General features: G+C 41.2%; 1 protein-coding gene and 1 pseudogene across 6 annotated transcripts in view; one reads left to right on the top strand and one right to left on the bottom strand.

The window, feature by feature from the left end:
* TCEANC2 (transcription elongation factor A N-terminal and central domain containing 2) overlaps window positions 1–18,071 on the bottom strand; it is a 36,398-nt gene that overhangs the window by 17,591 nt on the left and 736 nt on the right. The window contains exons 1-3 of one of the 6 annotated variants that reach the window (XM_072820322.1): window positions 17,797–17,939; window positions 16,983–17,128; window positions 6,158–6,299 (exon numbers count right to left, since the gene is read on the bottom strand). In XM_072820322.1, the coding sequence (XP_072676423.1) occupies window positions 6,158–6,299; window positions 16,983–17,084 (244 nt within the window). In that variant the 5' untranslated portion in view covers window positions 17,085–17,128; window positions 17,797–17,939. Of the gene's footprint in view, window positions 1–6,157; window positions 6,300–16,982; window positions 17,132–17,751; window positions 17,940–18,071 lie in introns of those variants that run through there. The other 5 variants (XM_072820323.1, XM_072820325.1, XM_072820324.1 and 2 more) reach the window with 5 other exon arrangements.
* On the top strand, window positions 13,718–14,129 carry LOC140630335 (large ribosomal subunit protein eL33 pseudogene; annotated as a pseudogene).

Below are 18,071 nucleotides of genomic sequence, written 5' to 3'. Positions count from 1 at the left end.
TGTCATTTTCACTGATTTGAAGAATATATCCTTTTAAAAAAAATTTTTTTTTATTTATTCATGAGAGAGAGAGAGAGAGAGAGGGAGAGAGAGGCAGAGACACAGGCAGAGGGAAAGAGGGAAGCAGGCTCCATGCAGGAAGCCCGACATGGGACTCAATCCCAGGTCTCCAGGATCACCCCTGGGCTGAAGGCAGGCGCTAAACTGTTGAGCCACCCAGGGATCCCTAATTTGATGAATATATCCTGAGCGGCTACAAGCCATGCTAATGCCTGAAATGTACTGGTGAATAAAGAGCAATGTCCTGTAGGCATAGAGTTGCTAGTTGGCAAATAAAAAACAAAGAAGTACATGCATAATTATAAACTCAGATAAGGGATATGAAAGAAATAAACATATAAAAAAGAAGTAACGTAAAAAATAGACACAGAATCGGGAACAAATTCAGTGTCATTTATGTCAACAAAAGTAAGCAATCAATGGTCTCAAGTTCATCGTTCGGGGAACATGAGAAATGAGATGAGACTATTGGATTTGGATAGAAAGAAATCACTGTGTCCTGTGAGGGAAGAATAGAGGGGTGGGAGAAGCCAGGACAGAAAGGTTTAAAGGAGTGGGAGGGGCAGAAAAGGCGGTTGTATCAATCATTTTTAAAGGAAAGTGGCTAGAAAAGAGAACCAGGTGCCCGGAAGAGGCAACAGACAATTAAAGGGTCTGAAGGCAGACAGAATGAGCCGGAGGAGAGGGCAACACAGCGGAAAGGCACGTTGGCGTCTTTGTTCCCTCTCACCTCCACAGTCAGGCTTTGCTGAGGCGGGTCCATTCTCCCAGACAAGGTAACTCTGTGAGCCTGTCACTCAGCAGGTTAGCATCTCTCCTGTTCCAAAACTCAGCACTTTCTTCCATCCCACATTCTCTTTCTGATACTGCTGCGTCTCTTTTCTTTCAACACAAAACTTTTTGAAAGAGCTGTCTACTGTCACAGTGTCATTTCCTTACCTCCTCCTCCCTCTTCAAGCTTCTGCTCCTAATTGTGCTTTTGAAACAGTCCTTACCAAAATTGTTGATAACCTTACTTTGCAAAACCTAACATGCAATCTCCAGATATCACTTATTTGGCCCTTTGACAACAATGGACATACTGACCTCTGCACCACCCCCTCCCAGCCGCCCCTCCCCCCCCCCAGTACCCTGCTCCTCCCACTGCATGACAGCATTCCCTCCTGTTTCCTTTCTGTTTTTCTGGTCACACCTTCTCAGTTTCCTTCTACAAGTCTCTTAAGTATTGGTGTGCTTCAGGACTTTGGGCTTTGCTCTTAGCTATTCTCTCTGTGCAAGCTTACCTATTTCTATTGCCTCAATTTCTAACTATATGCTGATGATGACTCTCAAATATATATATTTAGGGTCTCTCCTTAGCTTCAGCCTTGTACATCCAATGTCTTGGACATTTCCTCTTGGATGTCCACAGTATGTCAAATACAGTAGGTCTAAAATCGAACTTATTTCCCCCACCTCTATGGTAGTAAGTGGTACTGCCATCCACCAATTTGTCCATATTAGGAATCTGGGCCTCAACCTTCATTTATTTATCTTCATTCCCAACATCCAATCAATGTCTATGTCCTTTGGATTCTATTTCATTTATATCTCTTGATTCCAAGCACACTGCTCCATCCCTATAATGGCTATCCCATCTAGACCACTCTCATTTCTCACCTTTTTTTTAAACACATATATATATATATTTTTAAAGATATTATTTATTTATTCATGAGAGACCCACAGAGAGAGAGGCAGAGACATAGGCAGAGGGAGAAACAGGCTCCATGCAGGGAGCCCGATACGGGACCCGATCCTGGGACTCCATGATCACACCCCTGAGCCAAAGGCAGACGCTCAACCACTGAGTCACCCAGGTGTCCCTCACCTAGATGTTTTAATTGCTTCTTAACTAGGCTTCCTGTCTCTATGTTTGCTTTTCTCCAACACTTTTCCCACATGGTAGACAGATTTTTCTAAAACACAAATCTGAATATGTCACTCCTCCATTCAAAACCCTTCTATAACAACCACTTACTATCCTTAAGCTCTCTGGCTTTCTGGTGGACTAAAGCTAGCCTTGAACCGCAATAAACTAGATTCTGGATAAAAGTCACCTCATTCCCTCCTCCAAAAACGTAAGCAGAAGCTAAAGGAGTAGGGTTATCCTGAGGGGTGATGTTAACAGAAATGCTGCTCAAAAACTTAACTTTGAGCCAGTGGTGAACTGGGAGAGCTAATCATGGGACTCTGATACTGAGCTGGGATCCTTGTAATGTATGCTAAAGTACTCAAAGTCAGAAGTGGCCCTTGACTACTGGCAGAAACTAAAAAATAAATAAATAAATAAAATAAAATAAAATAAAATCCCCTCTAGAGGGAAGCTCCAACCTAATCCCATGGGATTCCCATGGATTAAAAGAAAAAAAGTGAGCCCCCAATTAAAAATCAACAAGCACATGGAAAGGCAAGCACTGGGCACCTGGATGGCTCATTGGTTGCGTGTCTGTCTTTAGCTCAGGTTGCAATCCTGGGGTCCTTGGATCAAGTCCTGCATCGGGCTCCCTAGGGGGAGCCTGCTTCTCCCTCTGCCTCTCTCTGTGTCTCTCATGAATAAATAAAATATTTAAAAAATGGAAAAGCAAGCACCATGAGAGTCAGAAGAAACAAAGCCACAAGTACTAGAATAGTTAGATGAAGAATACAGAAGAACCATACATTAATGTCTAAAGAAATAATAGGCGAGGGGCACCTGGGTGGTTCAATGGGTTAAGTGTCTGACTTCAGCCCAGGTCATGACCTCAAGGTCCTGGGATCAAGCCCCCCACTGGGTTCCAAACTCAGCAGACAGTCTGCTTGAGGACCCCTTTCTCCCTCTCCCTCTGCGCCCTCCTGCTTGCACATACAGGCTTTCTCTCTCTCTCTCTCTCTCTCTCCCTAGTAAATAAGTAAATCTTTTAAAAAAATAAAGCAATAAAAGGCATAATGACACAGATGTACAAATAATATTGAAAAGAGACAGATTTTGGGGGAAAATCTTGTAAAAATGTAAAATGGCTTTGAAACAAAGAACTCCATGAATGAGTTAAATAGCAGATTAGAGTAAGCTGAAGAGAGAATTAATGACTTTGAAGACATATCTGAAGAAATTTCCTGGAATTCTGTGAGATAAGGAAATAGGATGATGACTGACAAGCTAAGCTGTTTGGAAAATGAAAGGTCTAACATACTTCTAACTGTAGAATCCTAAAAGGAAGGAACACCGAGAATGAAAAAGAGGCACTTCTGATGAGATGATGGCTGTAAAATTTCTACAAATGATCATAAATACGCAGATCCAAGAAGTAAAATAGTTAAGAAATATATGCTGTGGTAGTTGGTCTACTAATAGCCTCCAATGATCCTTACCTCTTGGTATTCATAACTTGTATTCAGTTGGCCCCCAGATTTTACCTGGGTTGGTCCATGTGACCGATAGAATACAACAGATATGTCATCTCTTCTATGAGCATGTCACTTCCAGGATTAGGCTATGAAAGACACTGTGGCATCCATCTTGGCTTTTCTCTCTTGGATCACTTGCCATGTCATGAGCGGCCATAAGGAGAGGCCCAGGTGATGAGGAACTGAGGCCTCCTACCAGTAGTCCTGGGAGTGAGCCATTTTGAGATGCTCAAGCCCTGTTGAAACTTTCAGATGACTGCAGCCCCAGCCAACAGCTTGACTGTAACCTCTTAAGAGATCCTGAGCTAGAATCACCCAAATAAGCAGCTTCCAGATTCCTGACCCTCAGAAAAACTATGTGAGATAACAAGTATTTAAGCTGCTAAATTTGGGGGTAATTTTTACCCAAAGATAGATAACTAATACACACACTAAGACCAAACAGGCTTACAAAGAGCCTTCTCCATCTGGTCCATCTGGTCCATCTCTCTAGTTTCACTTCTTGCCACACTCTTTCCAACTTACTACATTTCAAACACACCAAACCTTTAGTTTCTGGAATGCATCATGTTCTACCCCCCACCTCCAGCACTCTGTACAGCTCACATGATGTTACCCACTGCCTAACATGTTCTTCAACACCTTCTCTACTTCCAACAGGTATGTTCTATTGGCTAGCTTGTACTCATCATCAGCACTCATCACACGGTATGATAAAGTCTTGTTAGACTGTCTGTCCTTCCATTAGACTGCAGGATCCAAAAAGGTGGGGCTAATATCTATCTCCTTCATTATCATGCTAACACAGTTCCTAGCACAAAGAAAGTAGTCAGTCAATATTTGTTCCTTATAACCCACAGGGTAGGGTCAGGCAGAAGGATAAAGGTGGAAGAATATAAACTTTCTCAGGCAATGATCCAAATGAATCTTCAGCCTAGCAACTAAAGTAACTACAAAGGAACCAAGAAACCCCTATATTCCATACAGCCTCTGGTTTAGGGAGGGCTTGGGGTAGGGTCAGGACTCAAAAGCTGGATGCTTTCCAACTCCTCCTAACTCAGGCCCCCTTGTTATAGTTTCATTATGATCCCTGAATTGAAATCCATGAACACTAGACAGACACACCCATTCTTAAAAGCACACTCACAACTGTACTCAAAGGACAAATGGAAATAATTTTTTTAAAGTAATCTCCATGCCCAACGTGGGGCTTGAACTCAACAACCGTAAGATCAAGAATCGCATGCTCTACTAACTGAGCCAGCCAGGCAACCCACAAGTAGAAATATAGAAATAAGTTTTTAAAATGATCATGTGTTCTGTATTTATAGGACAATCCCAACCTATTCCATTGATATTTAAGATTTGATCAGAAATGGTATTTGTGATGTGTGCCTAAATATGAACATACACATATGTACACATATACATGTCATAAAATATTAATCACTAGTACCCTCTACTGGTGGAGATATCTTATCAGCTCATATGAATGGTATTATTGCCCTCTAGTGACCACAACCTATAAAGAGAAAATCCAGCAGCAGATGGGAAAATCTCCTTGGCTATAATGATAGGGTTTTATGTTCTTTAAGCATCTCATTTTCTCGGATTCTGGTTTATGTTACAGGGGTGCAACTCTCAAGACTCTTGGGGGACCCTCTGGGGGATTTCACATAGCTCTTGCCAGCTGTTAGCGCCAGTCTGAAGCTACTCTCTCTTTTGCTTCTCATGAACAAGAGGTCAGGGGGAGGCAGAGAAGGCAATGGTAGCACTGGCAAGGGCAAGAACAGCAGCTGTGAATGACCACCTTGGAATCCCTAGGGAGTTGGGAGCAGCTTGAGGAACACATGTTGGCCCTCCCTTGCATATTATGCACAGTTGTGTACTGTACTAAAATGGCAATTCAACATAGTCCTTGACTTATCTTTTAAATATCTTGATGTTATAATAAATGATGTAGCGGCAAATGTTGCTCTCATCTTGTTTTCACAAACCACACTCTGCAAGTTATTTCCACTCAGGACAGAAAAGCCACGATTGAACATCAAGATGTAGCTGAAATGCCATTTCTTCTATGAGGCCTTTTCTGAATTCCCCAGATGTAAGTGACTGCTCTGTCCTTTGCGCCAGCGTGTACTTTGCACAGATCAGAATGATAGCCAGGATGCTATTTATATGTTTTTGTTTATAACCTCCAATATTTCCTGCTCTTGATTGTTCGCCTGCTTGTTTCTCCCACCAAACCCTAAGTTCCTTGCGGTCACGAACCACATGTCACACATTTCTGTACACCCAACATCAAACACTCTCAAAAGGTTAGTTATCCTTTGAGCACTGCTGGTTACCAGTCCATGAGTTAAGTACAGAAACTAAAGTAAACATTTAGAAACTTGAATAGCAACTTGACAGAGCAATTTTCTATCTGTTGAATCTAATAATGAAAAAGGTGGGGCCTGTATTTTGTATGGTTTATTTTTTTGGCAATTTTTATTACATATTTTAAAAGTACTGGTCTGCGACCAACAGATAATTTTTTAAGCAATGGTCCTTCACTACAGTTTGAAAAGCACTGATATGATAAGTAACTTCATATTTGAGGGAAGGAGGAAAGGAAGAAGGAAAGAGACAAAGATATAAGCCCTTTCCATAAAACTCAGAAGGAACATACCTATCCTTGTTGATTTTAACACTTCCCTGGAGGGTATTTTCTTCTTTAATTCTTGTAAAGCTTCAACTAGATTCTGTTTGGTCTGATCAGGAAGCTCCAACATAGTTTTCCATCTTTTTATGTCTTCTATAACCACAACTCTCTGGGAAAAAGAAAAGTCATTTGGAAAATGGAACATTTTCATTAGAAAAACATCTGCCTTCACCTGAGCTAATGGGGCTCCTACTGACATATGAATTATTGATTATGACCTGAACCAAAGCACAGTGTGTATGATGGCCCCAAATGATGGGTAATTGCTTAAAAGCAGGTCCCGCTTACTGCAAATCAGGAAGAGAGTTACATCTATTAGGAAAAGTGCAAGTTTTAATCTAACCATGTCAGACACCGCTGGGCACTTAGCAGAGAGAGGCAATAAGGATGGGAAGAAAAGAAAAGCGATACTAAGGTGAATCAACCGTATAGCTCACTTAAGTGTCTTAATTTAGAGGCAAGGACGGAGAGCAAAGAAGTCGTAAGGCATAGTTATTTCAACAATAAAAAGCACACTTCAACAACTCCCCACTTCCTGGATGATAAAAATTCAAACTTTGTTTGAAAAAATTTAAAAACCTTCAAACACATAAAAAGGTACAGAGTAACTGTTTATAATAGGGAAAAAAGTTAACATTTTGCATAATAGAATAATGAAACATTCTGAAGTTTGTCTCCTGGCATCCTTCACTAAACTCATTCCTCTCTTGTATCTAAAAGAAATCACCACCTTAAAGTTGATATGCATCTTTGCATTAAGGGTAAAATATAAACAATTAAGGAATCTGGGTGAAGGGGATGGGGAAGTTGTTTGTACTCTTGCAACCATTCTGTAGTTCCGAAATTATTTCGACTAAGAATTTAAGAAAATTAAACTGAAAGACTAAATGACAAAGGTACTTTTATAATTACCTTTATAAATTAATTTATAATTTAAAAAAATCTTATCTTCCATGGTTACTACCCTAGGGGAGGTCAGCCAGTTAGGGAAAGGAAGAGGGGCAGAGGGCTTCTGGGATTCTGGTAATGTTCTGTTTCTTGAACTGGATAGTGGTGACATAGGTATGTTAGCTTTGTGAAAATCTGTCAAGATGTACACTCATTATTTGTCCACTTTTCTATATGCAGGTCATAGTTCAATACAAACCAACTAAAAAAAAAGTCTCAATTCCCTTCCCTGGTAGAGATGTCAGTGGGAGATCTCTCCCCATCCCTGCTTCCCTTCCTCCCTTGCTTGTTTGCTTTGACCTCTGACCTTTCCAAGTTAGAAGCTGGGAAAAGGAGAAGGGACAGGAAAAGCCTTCCCTTCTTTTGTGATACTATACTAATCAGGTTTTTGTGTGCTCTCTAGACTGACAGATATGGAAGGCTGACTCTTTCTCATACGAGAAGGGTCTGTAGTTCCTTGGAGAACTCCTACTGTTGAGACCTCCCTCACCTGCAGTTCTGGTAATGCTGGCAATGCCTCTTCCAGCCAGCCACTTACAAGTCCCCAGTTTTTGGCAAACCACTTTACACAGACTCCCTGTAGGGGTACCACTGTCCTTCCAAGGATCCTTGTAAACCCAAGTCCTTTAATTCTACTCTAGGCCAGCCAGCATTTTTTTCTGCTGTGCCTACATCTTTGCCCTGAAGAATTCTAAGGGTTAACAGCTTTTCCATGCAGCCACTTTCTCTGTCTTTAGACTTTCCCAGGCACAGGTCTGCTCTCTGTGTTCACCAGCTCCAGGAACAGAGGTTAAGTTCCTCAAGTGAAAATACCACAGGCCCTCCCACTTTATCCAAAGGAACTCTCTTTCCCCTCTTCCTTTATTTTTTTTCTCTTTTCTTCCTTTAACTTCAACCTTCTTTATAGTCTAGGGAAGGTGATGGGTTCAGGATACCAAAAATTATTTTCAGGTACTGCTTTCGCAAGTTCTGCATAGTCTAGAATCTCATTTGGGAACACTCTGCTTTGTTCTCGGCCTTTAGGTGCTTTAGTCAAAAATGAGACAAGTCCTTTGTTATGATCTGCTACAGTATAAAGCAGTATTATTAGTATCAAGTAATGCAAAATAAATGAAACCAGGTGAGGGGATATTTTCAACAGGAAGGTGTAAAGTGTAAATATAATATTCTGCAAAAGGCTTTTTTCACTCCTTATATTTTCTTCATTCATTCATACTGATATACATAAATCCAGTTGATCCATTTAATAGTAATGAATAGTATCCTGTTATTTTTATATACAAATATCTTAGAATCTTAAAATTTATTCCCCTAATGGATATTTAGAGTCCCCCCCACCCAATATTTTTTCTATTATAAACACTGCTTGGATGATTTCCTGCCTATGATGTATTCAATATTGTCTTCCATCCCTTGACTTTTAACTTTTCTGGGTCGTTATGCTTTAAATAGCCTATGGTGGCTTTATTTTGCCTCCATCCCCATCCAATCTGAGAATCTCTATCTTTTAACAGGCATGGCTAATCCATTTGTAATTTATTATGATTACTGATATAACTGGATACACTTCCTTTTTGCTTTTTTTATATCTTTGATTTTAACAGTTTAATTTTTCTTTGATCTAGTTTTTCTTTATGGTTTGGAAATTATACATTCTATTGCTATCATTTTAGTGTTCCCCCTTACAATTGTTAAGATGTATGCTCAGTGAAATCTGTATCAGGATCCTCCTCATAAGCCTCCATTGTAGAACCCTATCAGAAATATAAACGACTTGTCTGTTCTTTGTGTACCTTAACTGTTCTTTCATATTTTTCTCTATTTTTCTGTGATGCATTCTAAGTTATTTTCTCAGATCAAGCTTCTAATCCTCCATTTCTCTCTGTAGCTATAGTCTTCTTTTAACCTGTGCAATGTGTTTCTGCATCAACAAATAATTTTTTCATTGAATGACTTAATGTTTTCCTCAAAATCTGCCCATTTTCTTTTCATACTATCCTGTTCTTTCTTATAATTTCTAATTTCTTCTTTATTTCTGTGAAAATTCACAAAAAGATTTCTTTGAGGTTGTACTATTTTCATCATTTCTTGGGGGTAGAAATGCTATTATTTATCTGTTTGTTCATCTCTCTCTAGGAAATTACCTTTCTTGGAGAGTTTGTAATTTTGGCCATAAGTTCATCTTCAATGGAGACTATTTTCTATGGGAGTCTGGTGCCCTAGATTGTGAGATGTTTTAACGGGGTAATTTCACATTTGCCTTGGCCAAAGCCTCTGGATTTCTCTGGTCTATACCAATTTTTATGCTAATATTTTCAGTTTTGCCAAGAGTGTAAATTTAAAACTATGCATAGTAATAAGTGTTGGGTTCAAATTTATTGTAGTCAATTCTTTTTCCATCCAAACCTCTGAGAAGATCACAGTCTTCATGCTATTTCCTTGGACTAGTGGATGGAATTTTTCTAGTTCATTTTCACAAACATGGTAGACCTGTTTTGGCTCCCAGCTTCATGTGAGAATTATTAGCCTGAGGCCTTATCTGCAGTTCCCATACTGGCCCTAAAGCTTCACACCCCAAGCATTATAGCTGGTTTCATCAAACTGCTTAGCTTCAGCTCCCACTTAAAGCTCAGGGTTTGAATTTCCTCTGTCTTCCTGGCATCTGAGGATTTCTCTTTCTTGCTTTCAAGCTCAGCTCTGTATTAGAGACTTTTTATCCAGCATTTCTACAGGGGTGGAATGAGGTTAGGGATTCCACATCAGACCATTCCAGTGCATGGAACTATAGAAGCCCAAACTCTTTATTTAACCTGGCATAAAAGGCCTTACATGACTTGGCTCCTGACATCTTTTTCAGCCTCATAATTTGCTCCAGGTATGGCAAACTATTTGAAGCTGCCTAAATGAACTGCAGTGTTTCACACCCTCTGCCTGGAATGCTCTTTTTGCCTCAACCATATGATAAACACCTATTTATATTTTAAGACTCTTTTCAAGCATCTCCTCTTCTATGAGGCCTTTCTTAACTCTTTCCTACCAAATCTGATCACACTCCCTATTGGTTCTTTGTAATACGGACACATTTTTTGTGTGTGTGTGGACACATTTTTATCACAGTATCAGCAATTTATGTACATACTTATTTATAAGGCTGTCTTCCCATCTGTGAGTAATTTGAGGGTTGGAACAATTTATTTGTCTCTCTATCCCCTGTGCACAGTAGGTATAATTGAACAAAGTCATCTCTATTGCAAAGACAAAAGTCCAGTATAGTTTTCAGACATGAAATTTTAGGTCAGAAATACAAAAATCTGCAGTCAATTCCAGAACAGAAGAATTCCATATATACCTAAGAATGTTTCCTTATTTCTGTCCAAATATGGGTCCCAAAACAAGTATTTCTTTTTTTAAGATTTTATTTATTTATTCATGACAGACACACACACACACACACAAAGAGAGAGAGAGAGAGAGAGAGAGAGAGAGAGAGAGAGGGAGGGGCAGAGACACAGGCAGAGGGAAAAGCAGGCTCCATGCAGGGAGCCTGATGTGGGACTCGATCCTGGGTCTCCAGGGTCATGCCCGGGCCAAAGACAGGCTCTAAACCGCTGAGCCACCCAGGCATCCCCCAAAACAGGTATTTCAAGTTGTTATCTGATATATTTAGAGGCACAAGGGAAGTGGACACAAGATATGAAAGGGGAAGCTACACGTTGTGGAAAGGTTATCACTAGAAAGAATATGAGCTGTCTCTTACACCGTCTGTCTTACAGTTGTGGATGGATGAAACATCAAGTTTGACAAAACCAATTAGGGAAAATGATTCACTCATAAGCGATAAGATGGAAACCATCCCACTAAGCGGGGCAGAGGACAATCTACTGGCTGCTCAATCCTACAAAAGGAGCAAAGGTTTACAGAGCATTCTAAAGTGCTGAACCTAAAAGAATTAGTATATCCTTGAACCTTTTAATAATAATAATAATAATAATAATAATAATAATAAAACTCCTATTGCAACCAACAGAAGAAATCATTTTCCTTTAAGGGAGTAAGAAGAAATTAACCAAATTAACCTTTACCATCCAAATGTATACTACACAAACTCTACTGGGTATCACTTTTATTGAATGTGGTAAGACTATGGCAAAATTACTTGTAATACATCAATAACAGAAGTACAATGTTCCTAGTGTTCCAAGATTTTTATACCTTCTCTGCTTGACATTCAGAAACCTCCACTTTCTTAGTTCACCCTATAGGGGGCAGACAGTAGAACCAAACTGTCTAGTTCAAATTCCAGCTCTGCCATTTAAGGCTGCATGACCGTGGGCAAGCTATTTAATCTCTGTGCCTTAGATTCTTCATCTGTAAAATACAAATGATAAAAGCATCCATTTCACAGAGTTGTTACTAGAATTTAAAGAGTTAATATATATAAAGCACTTAGCACAATTCCTGGCCCATAGAAATGGGATCAGTAAACACTGGCAGTAATTATTACTATCGCTCTCATCATCACCAGTCCCAGCTCTAGTTTTACTACACAAGCCTCTCCTTTTCCACACACAAAAAGAGGAAATTATTGATCAGTTTTACTACATGCCAGGCACAATGCTTAGCTCTTTCAATATGCACTTATCTATTTAGCTCTCATAATAACCCTGCACGTTAGATATACTTATTTCTGATGTTACTAAGGAGAAACTGAGGCTTGAACATTCAACAGATTCTTGATATTTAAATGTGATGCTGGTATGTGGGACTAAGTTACTTGGTAGATCTAACTTTCTAGAGTTCAAATTTAACTCAACTTGTTTTTGTCATTGTGTATGGATAAAGTAAGCACATATGCATGCACAAAGGAAAGAGAACAGCAAGCACCACTTATTGAGTGGTTATAGGTCACTACTCCCCTCTACCTAGGCAAATCTTTTCAACCCTTAAAGGTGCTCTGAGCACTAAAAACGACACTGAGCTTTTCCTTTGAACTCTTAACCCTTACCAACTAAACAACAATTCTGTAATGGACCACATATGATTTTCTATCGTTACTTCTTAATTTCTTATAATATTATCCCCTAATACGAAGTCCCATGAGGACTCATACTTTCATCTTAAATTTCTTTTATGTTCCCTGGAGTATCTAGCATAGTGTGGCATAAAGTTGTTTTGCAATAATATTTGTTAAATAGTTTACTATCCAGACCCTGAAAGGACATCCCCAAATAAGAATGATTATTGTTTATTCAATAAATTCTTACCTACAATGTAGCAGGCACTGCCTTAGGCCTTGGAGCAGAATCAGAACCTTAGATACTGTGGTCCCAGTCCTCAGGAGTTTATGGTAGACTGGGGCAAAGTACAGGTAATCTAATAATTACAATACAGTAAGGCAAGTACTATGAGAGATATTTGAACGAAGTACTCAGACAGTATTGAAGAGGGAAGGATTAATTCCCCCCAAAGGACCTAGAAAGCACTTCAACATTCATTTATTTAACAAATATGTATTGACCACTTAATATGTGCCAAGCACTGATAGGTCCAAGGATACAGAAGTAAATAAAATTCCCAAGGTCCCTGCACTCATGAAATTTATAATCTAGGATTCACAGGGAAAGTCACACTTGAGTGGGTTCACAAATGAGTAGTCTCTGTAAAAAGAAAAAGGTTTTCCAGGAAAAGGGACCAGCATCAAGTCAAATCCCTGGAGACTTAACGCATTCCTAGAAAAGGGAACAATAAGGGATGAGGTTTACAGGGGCAGAACAGGAAGGGTCTCCTATGCCATGCCAATGTTTTCAGAGTTTTAGTTCATTTGGTCATTCAGAAAAATTCACTGTGATCCTCTACGTACCAAACCCTGTGCCAAGTACTAGGGACACAAGAATCAGTAAGACACAAGTCTTTCAAGAATCTCAGAGTGTAGTAGGGTACAGCATTTAAAAAAAACACAATATAGCACAAATAAGGGCAATGACAGGGGCATGTTTAAGATACAGGGATGGCTTAGAGAAGGGAGTGATTAGATTGACTTTCTGTCTGGGGGACAGAAGGGTGATCAGGAAAGGCCTCACAGTAGAGAAGACTCTCTAACTAGGTCATGGGGGACAAATAGTAAGTCATGATTTTATGATAACAGCAAACACTTGCACATTACTTAGTATGTGCCAGGTTCTGTCCCAAGCACTTTACATATATTAACTCACTCAAACTTCATAACTAAGTTATAAAATAGATATTATCATTAATTCCATTTTATAGATAAAGAAAGACACAGAGAGGTTAAATAACTTACCCAAGGTCACACAAATAATAAGTGGCGTGGCTGGATTTAAACATAGGCAGTTTGGCTCCAGAGTCTATGTTTTAATCACCACACTATGTTGCCTCCAAGACAAGAAAGAGTAAGGTCATTCCAGGCGAAGAGAACAGCATATGCAAAGGCACAGAGGCATGAAACAGCACACCATCTCTGGGAAATTGTGAGTGGGACAGAATGTAAACAAGAAGAGTGGCCATCTTGGAGCTTGTGGAGGTGAGGAGTGCTCCTGTTCCTGAACTTTGGGTGCCAATTGAGTGCGGCCTGCTGGGAATAGGACTCCTAAAGCGACGACTATGTCTGGAAGGCTTTGGTCCAAGGCCATTTTTGCCGGCTATAAACAGGGTCTCCAGAACCAGAGGGAGCACACAGCTCTACTTAAGATCGAAGTGTTTATGCTCGAGATGAAACAGAATTCTATCTCGGCAAGCGATGTGCTTATGTGTACAAAGCAAAGAACAACACAGTAACTCCTGGTGGCAAACTAAACAAAATCAGAGTAATCTGGGGAAAAGTAACTCGTGCTCATGGAAACAGCGGCATGGTTCGTGCCAAATTCCGAAGCAACCTTTCTGCGAAAGCCACTGGCCACAGAATCCGCGTGATACTGTACCCCTCAAGCATTTAAACTTACTGAAAACTAAATAAATAAAGGTGTAGATTTGTTCTCTTGTAAAAAAAAAAAAAAAAAAAAAAGAAGAGCAGCAGGGGATGAGGCAAGCCGATACCAAGTCCCAGAGGTCCTTGGGTGTCATGTAAAGAAGTGTCTTCAATTGATAGGTAATGAGAAACCACTGAAGGATTAGGCAGGGAAGTGACCTGAGGAGATTTTCTTTTTTATTTCTCTGGGTTAAGTGTGGAAGGGAGAATGAGAGAGGATGTCAAAGGCAGGAAGACATGTTAACAGACCGTGGCACTGTTCTAGATGAGAGATTTTTTTTTTTTTATGATCTATTTATTCATGAGAGACACAGAGAAGGCAGAGACATAGGCAGAGGGACAAGCAGGCTCCTCACAGGGAGCCCGACGTGGGACGCGATCCCGGAAGTCCGGGATCACGCCCTGAGCCAAAGGCAGACAGACGTTCAACCGCTGAGCCACCCAGGGATCCCTAGATGAGAGATTTTAAAATTTAAAGTGGGAGATGTAAGGACAAGGAGGATATTTAGGAGGCAAAATTGAAAATTGGATGTAAGAAATAAAACAGTTAAGAATGGTTTGTTTCTAGTCCCAGTTACTTGGTATATAGATTTAAAAGTAGTTACAGGAGGGGACATGTAGGTGGCTCAGTCGGTAAAGTGTCCGACACTTGATTTCAGGTATAATCTCTGTACTGAGCATGGAGCCTGCTTAAGATTCCCTCTCTTCTTCTTCCTCTCCCTCTGCCCCTCCCTGCATGCACGCATGTGTTCTCTTTTAAAAAAATTATATTAATAAGTAAATAAAAATAAATACAGGAGAATAAAGAACAGGTTTGGGAGAAAAATCTACTGTATTTAAGGAGAATGTTATTCTCCCTATGCCTATTGCTTATTCTGATTCCATAATCTTCACATAAAATATTCTCATCTTTATGCAGGGACTCTCAACTGGGTATAAGCAGGGACTCAGAGGAGAGAAGTGGCAGGTGGAAGTATATTAGAATCTGGGTGTTTGTTTTTGAGTGTATGAGTAATTCAATTACTACCCTCCTCTTTTTCTTCCAGTTTGATATCACAATCCTGCCCACCACCATCTGTCATTGCAAGTCACTGTTCTATATAGCTCCATGAATACTCTGACAAAACTGAGACAGTTGAAAATTTTGCTTATGCACAAAATTCTAAGACCAGGAGAAATTTTTAAGAACCATCTAGAACTCAGTAGATCTCAACCAAGGGCTGCCTGGAAATACGTGAGGGAATTTTTGTTTATCACAATGTGATGTACGTTGGCATTTAGTGTCTGAAGGCCTGGGATGGTAAACGTTCTGTAACTCAGAGAACAGTTCCAAATAACAAAGAATTACCTTGCCCCAAATGATAACAATGTTTCTCTGAAGAAATACTAATAGGGGTGCCTGGGTGGCTCATTTGGTTAAGCGTCTGCCTTTAACTCAGATCAGGATCCCGGGGTCCAGGGCGAGGTGGGCTCCCTGCTCAGCAAGGGAGTCTGCTTTCCCTCTCCCTCTGCCCCGCCACCCCATTCGTGCTCTCTTTCCCTCTCTCTCTCTCAAATAAATAAATACAATCTTTTAAAAAAGGGACGCCTGGAAGGCAGTTGAGTGGCTGCCTTCAGCTCAGGTCATGATCCTGGGGTCCTGGGATCTAGCCTCTTGTCAGCTCCCTGCTCAACAGGGAATCTGCTTTTCCCTCTTCCTCTGCCCCTACCCCTCTATTCATGCTCTGTCTCTCACCTTCTCTCTCAAATAAATAAGTAAATCTTTTTAAAAAATAAATAAGATCTTTTTTAAAAAAAGAAAGAATATTGATAAAGTTCAACCCCCATATTTTACAGGTGAGGACAAAGTGAGATCCCAGGTAAGAAAATGACTTGCTAAAGATCACCCAGTTGCACAGGAGGATCCTAGAACTCAGGGCTTCTGTTTATACACTCCTGTACTGCTTTCTAATCTGGGCCCGGTAAGCCTGTGGCACATCTAGAAGAGCAGTCCAACTGAATATGTAAGTCAAATACTCAGAATGCCACCTTGCTATCATGGCCCTGTGCAAATCTTCTCTAGCCCCAAATCCCACTCTCACTGCCAGAGATCTAGGCTGGAAGTACAAGTTTGGCTGTCATCAACATGGGAAGCCTTAAGATAGATAAGGCTACCCTGGCCAAAAGTATAAAATGTGACAAAGCTCTGGGGAACACAAATATTAGGGATCTAATGGAGGAGGAGCCCATAAAGGAAACTGAAAAGTCCAGAAATGTAAAAGGTTAAGAAGGCAAAGGGAACTAATTAGAAGCGTGTGTTTGTTTTAGCGAAATAATTCTTAGTTTATCATTAACTGGGTACCCATGTCCATTGATTCGTTGTCATCTGCCCTGTATCCTTGCGTCTTCTTTGCTAACAGAAATCGGACATGCAGAGGTTGCAAAGAGTCTATGAAAACAGTCTATTTCCCAGTCTTAGCTTATAGCTGTGAAGGCCATGACAGTAGACTATCATTACCCAGCTTTTTACTGAGTTTGTACAGAGTACACAGAATCATAGTTGGTACTTTAACATACCTAATAGACAAAAAAAAAAAAAAAAAATCTTGCAAAAAAATTTAATAATTTTAGGGGGTTTGTCCTCTCGGCCAGCATACAGCCAAAATAATCATTAAGAGTAACAGAGATGCGTGTGCGGATTGATAAATAGAAGTCTGTATAGAGGAAGGGAGGAACTGAATCAGGGATATGGTCAGGAACACTTTGGGAAGAGAGCACAGAGCAGAAAGAATGTATAGGTCTTCCCTAGTAGAACTCCTCTGCACTGCCTTGCTACCACAGCCCTTTCCACATTTTCTCTAGTCCCAGATCCCCTCTCACCTTCAGAGATTCAATAGTGGCCTGCTTGTAAATCTTTCCAGCAGGATCCTTCTTCTGAGGACTACTCTGGATTCTAGGCGTGCGGACGACGAATTTATCCATTGCTAGCGGACTCACCAACTACCTTCACGGGCTCGCAGCGCGTTCTGCTGGAGAAAGAGGGAAGATTCTAAAGCGTCATCCAAACCAACCACTGTGATGTGTGCGCCCCGAAGTGACACGATGGGCTTCTATCGTACTCTGGAAGCATTCCCGAATCACGAGGACTGCTGAGTGTTTTGACAGGAAAGAGCATTTCGGTCCCGGGAAAGAACTATCCTCCTGAGAACTGAAACTGTCCACAATGATTGGTCTAACCGCTCAAGGGAGGAGGTGCTCAGCTTCCAGAAGTGCACGTAGTGCAGGGGATTCCAATACTGGGCCAGGCCGTTCAGCCCGTGGCTTCTCAAGCCTCTTCCAACTTCGGTGAGGCTGAGGCAGGGTTAAGAGTTTCACCGGGTCCCCTGGAGCTCAATATTAACAACTACCCCACCAGCATCACAAGCCCAAAGGTTCCCCTAGCAACCAGCAAACCACCACCACCTCCAGATCTCAGCAGGGTCCTCACAACAAGCACCCATCTCCGGAAACTGTTCGGTGACCAGAGGACCCTACCCACGACTGCCGTGCTCTGGATCCCTGGGCAAAGGGAAACACCATCTTCCTCGACCCTCAGCACTCAGAGGAGCCCAGGAAGGGGAACCTAACAGCGGTCTGACATGAGACCCACCGGGACAAGCAGCCCTGCCAGCAGCTGGCCCCTTCCAGAGCTCACCCTCCGAGGCCCCGAGCCTGCACCGCGGAAGTCACAATTAAACTAAACGCTTCCTCGCCGGACGGGGGGGTTTCTCCCAACCGGCTCCGCCAGCCCTCAGAGCACCCGGGAGCCTCAGCGAACCACATTCCCCAGAATGCACTGCAAAGGAGTGGGTCAGGCGCCCCCGGGGCGACTGTAGTTCTCCGAGACCAACTTTCCCGCCCCCACCATGTGCGGTCCGTCGGCGCAGAACTACATGCCCCAGGATGCCCCGCGAGGGGAAGGCATCAGAG

Source organism: Canis lupus, chromosome 3 (assembly GCF_048164855.1).
Source record: "Canis lupus baileyi chromosome 3, mCanLup2.hap1, whole genome shotgun sequence".
Classification (NCBI taxonomy): domain Eukaryota; kingdom Metazoa; phylum Chordata; class Mammalia; order Carnivora; family Canidae; genus Canis; species Canis lupus.
Note: the sequence above shows the minus strand (reverse complement) of the source record. Positions and strands in the feature narration are given on the sequence as shown.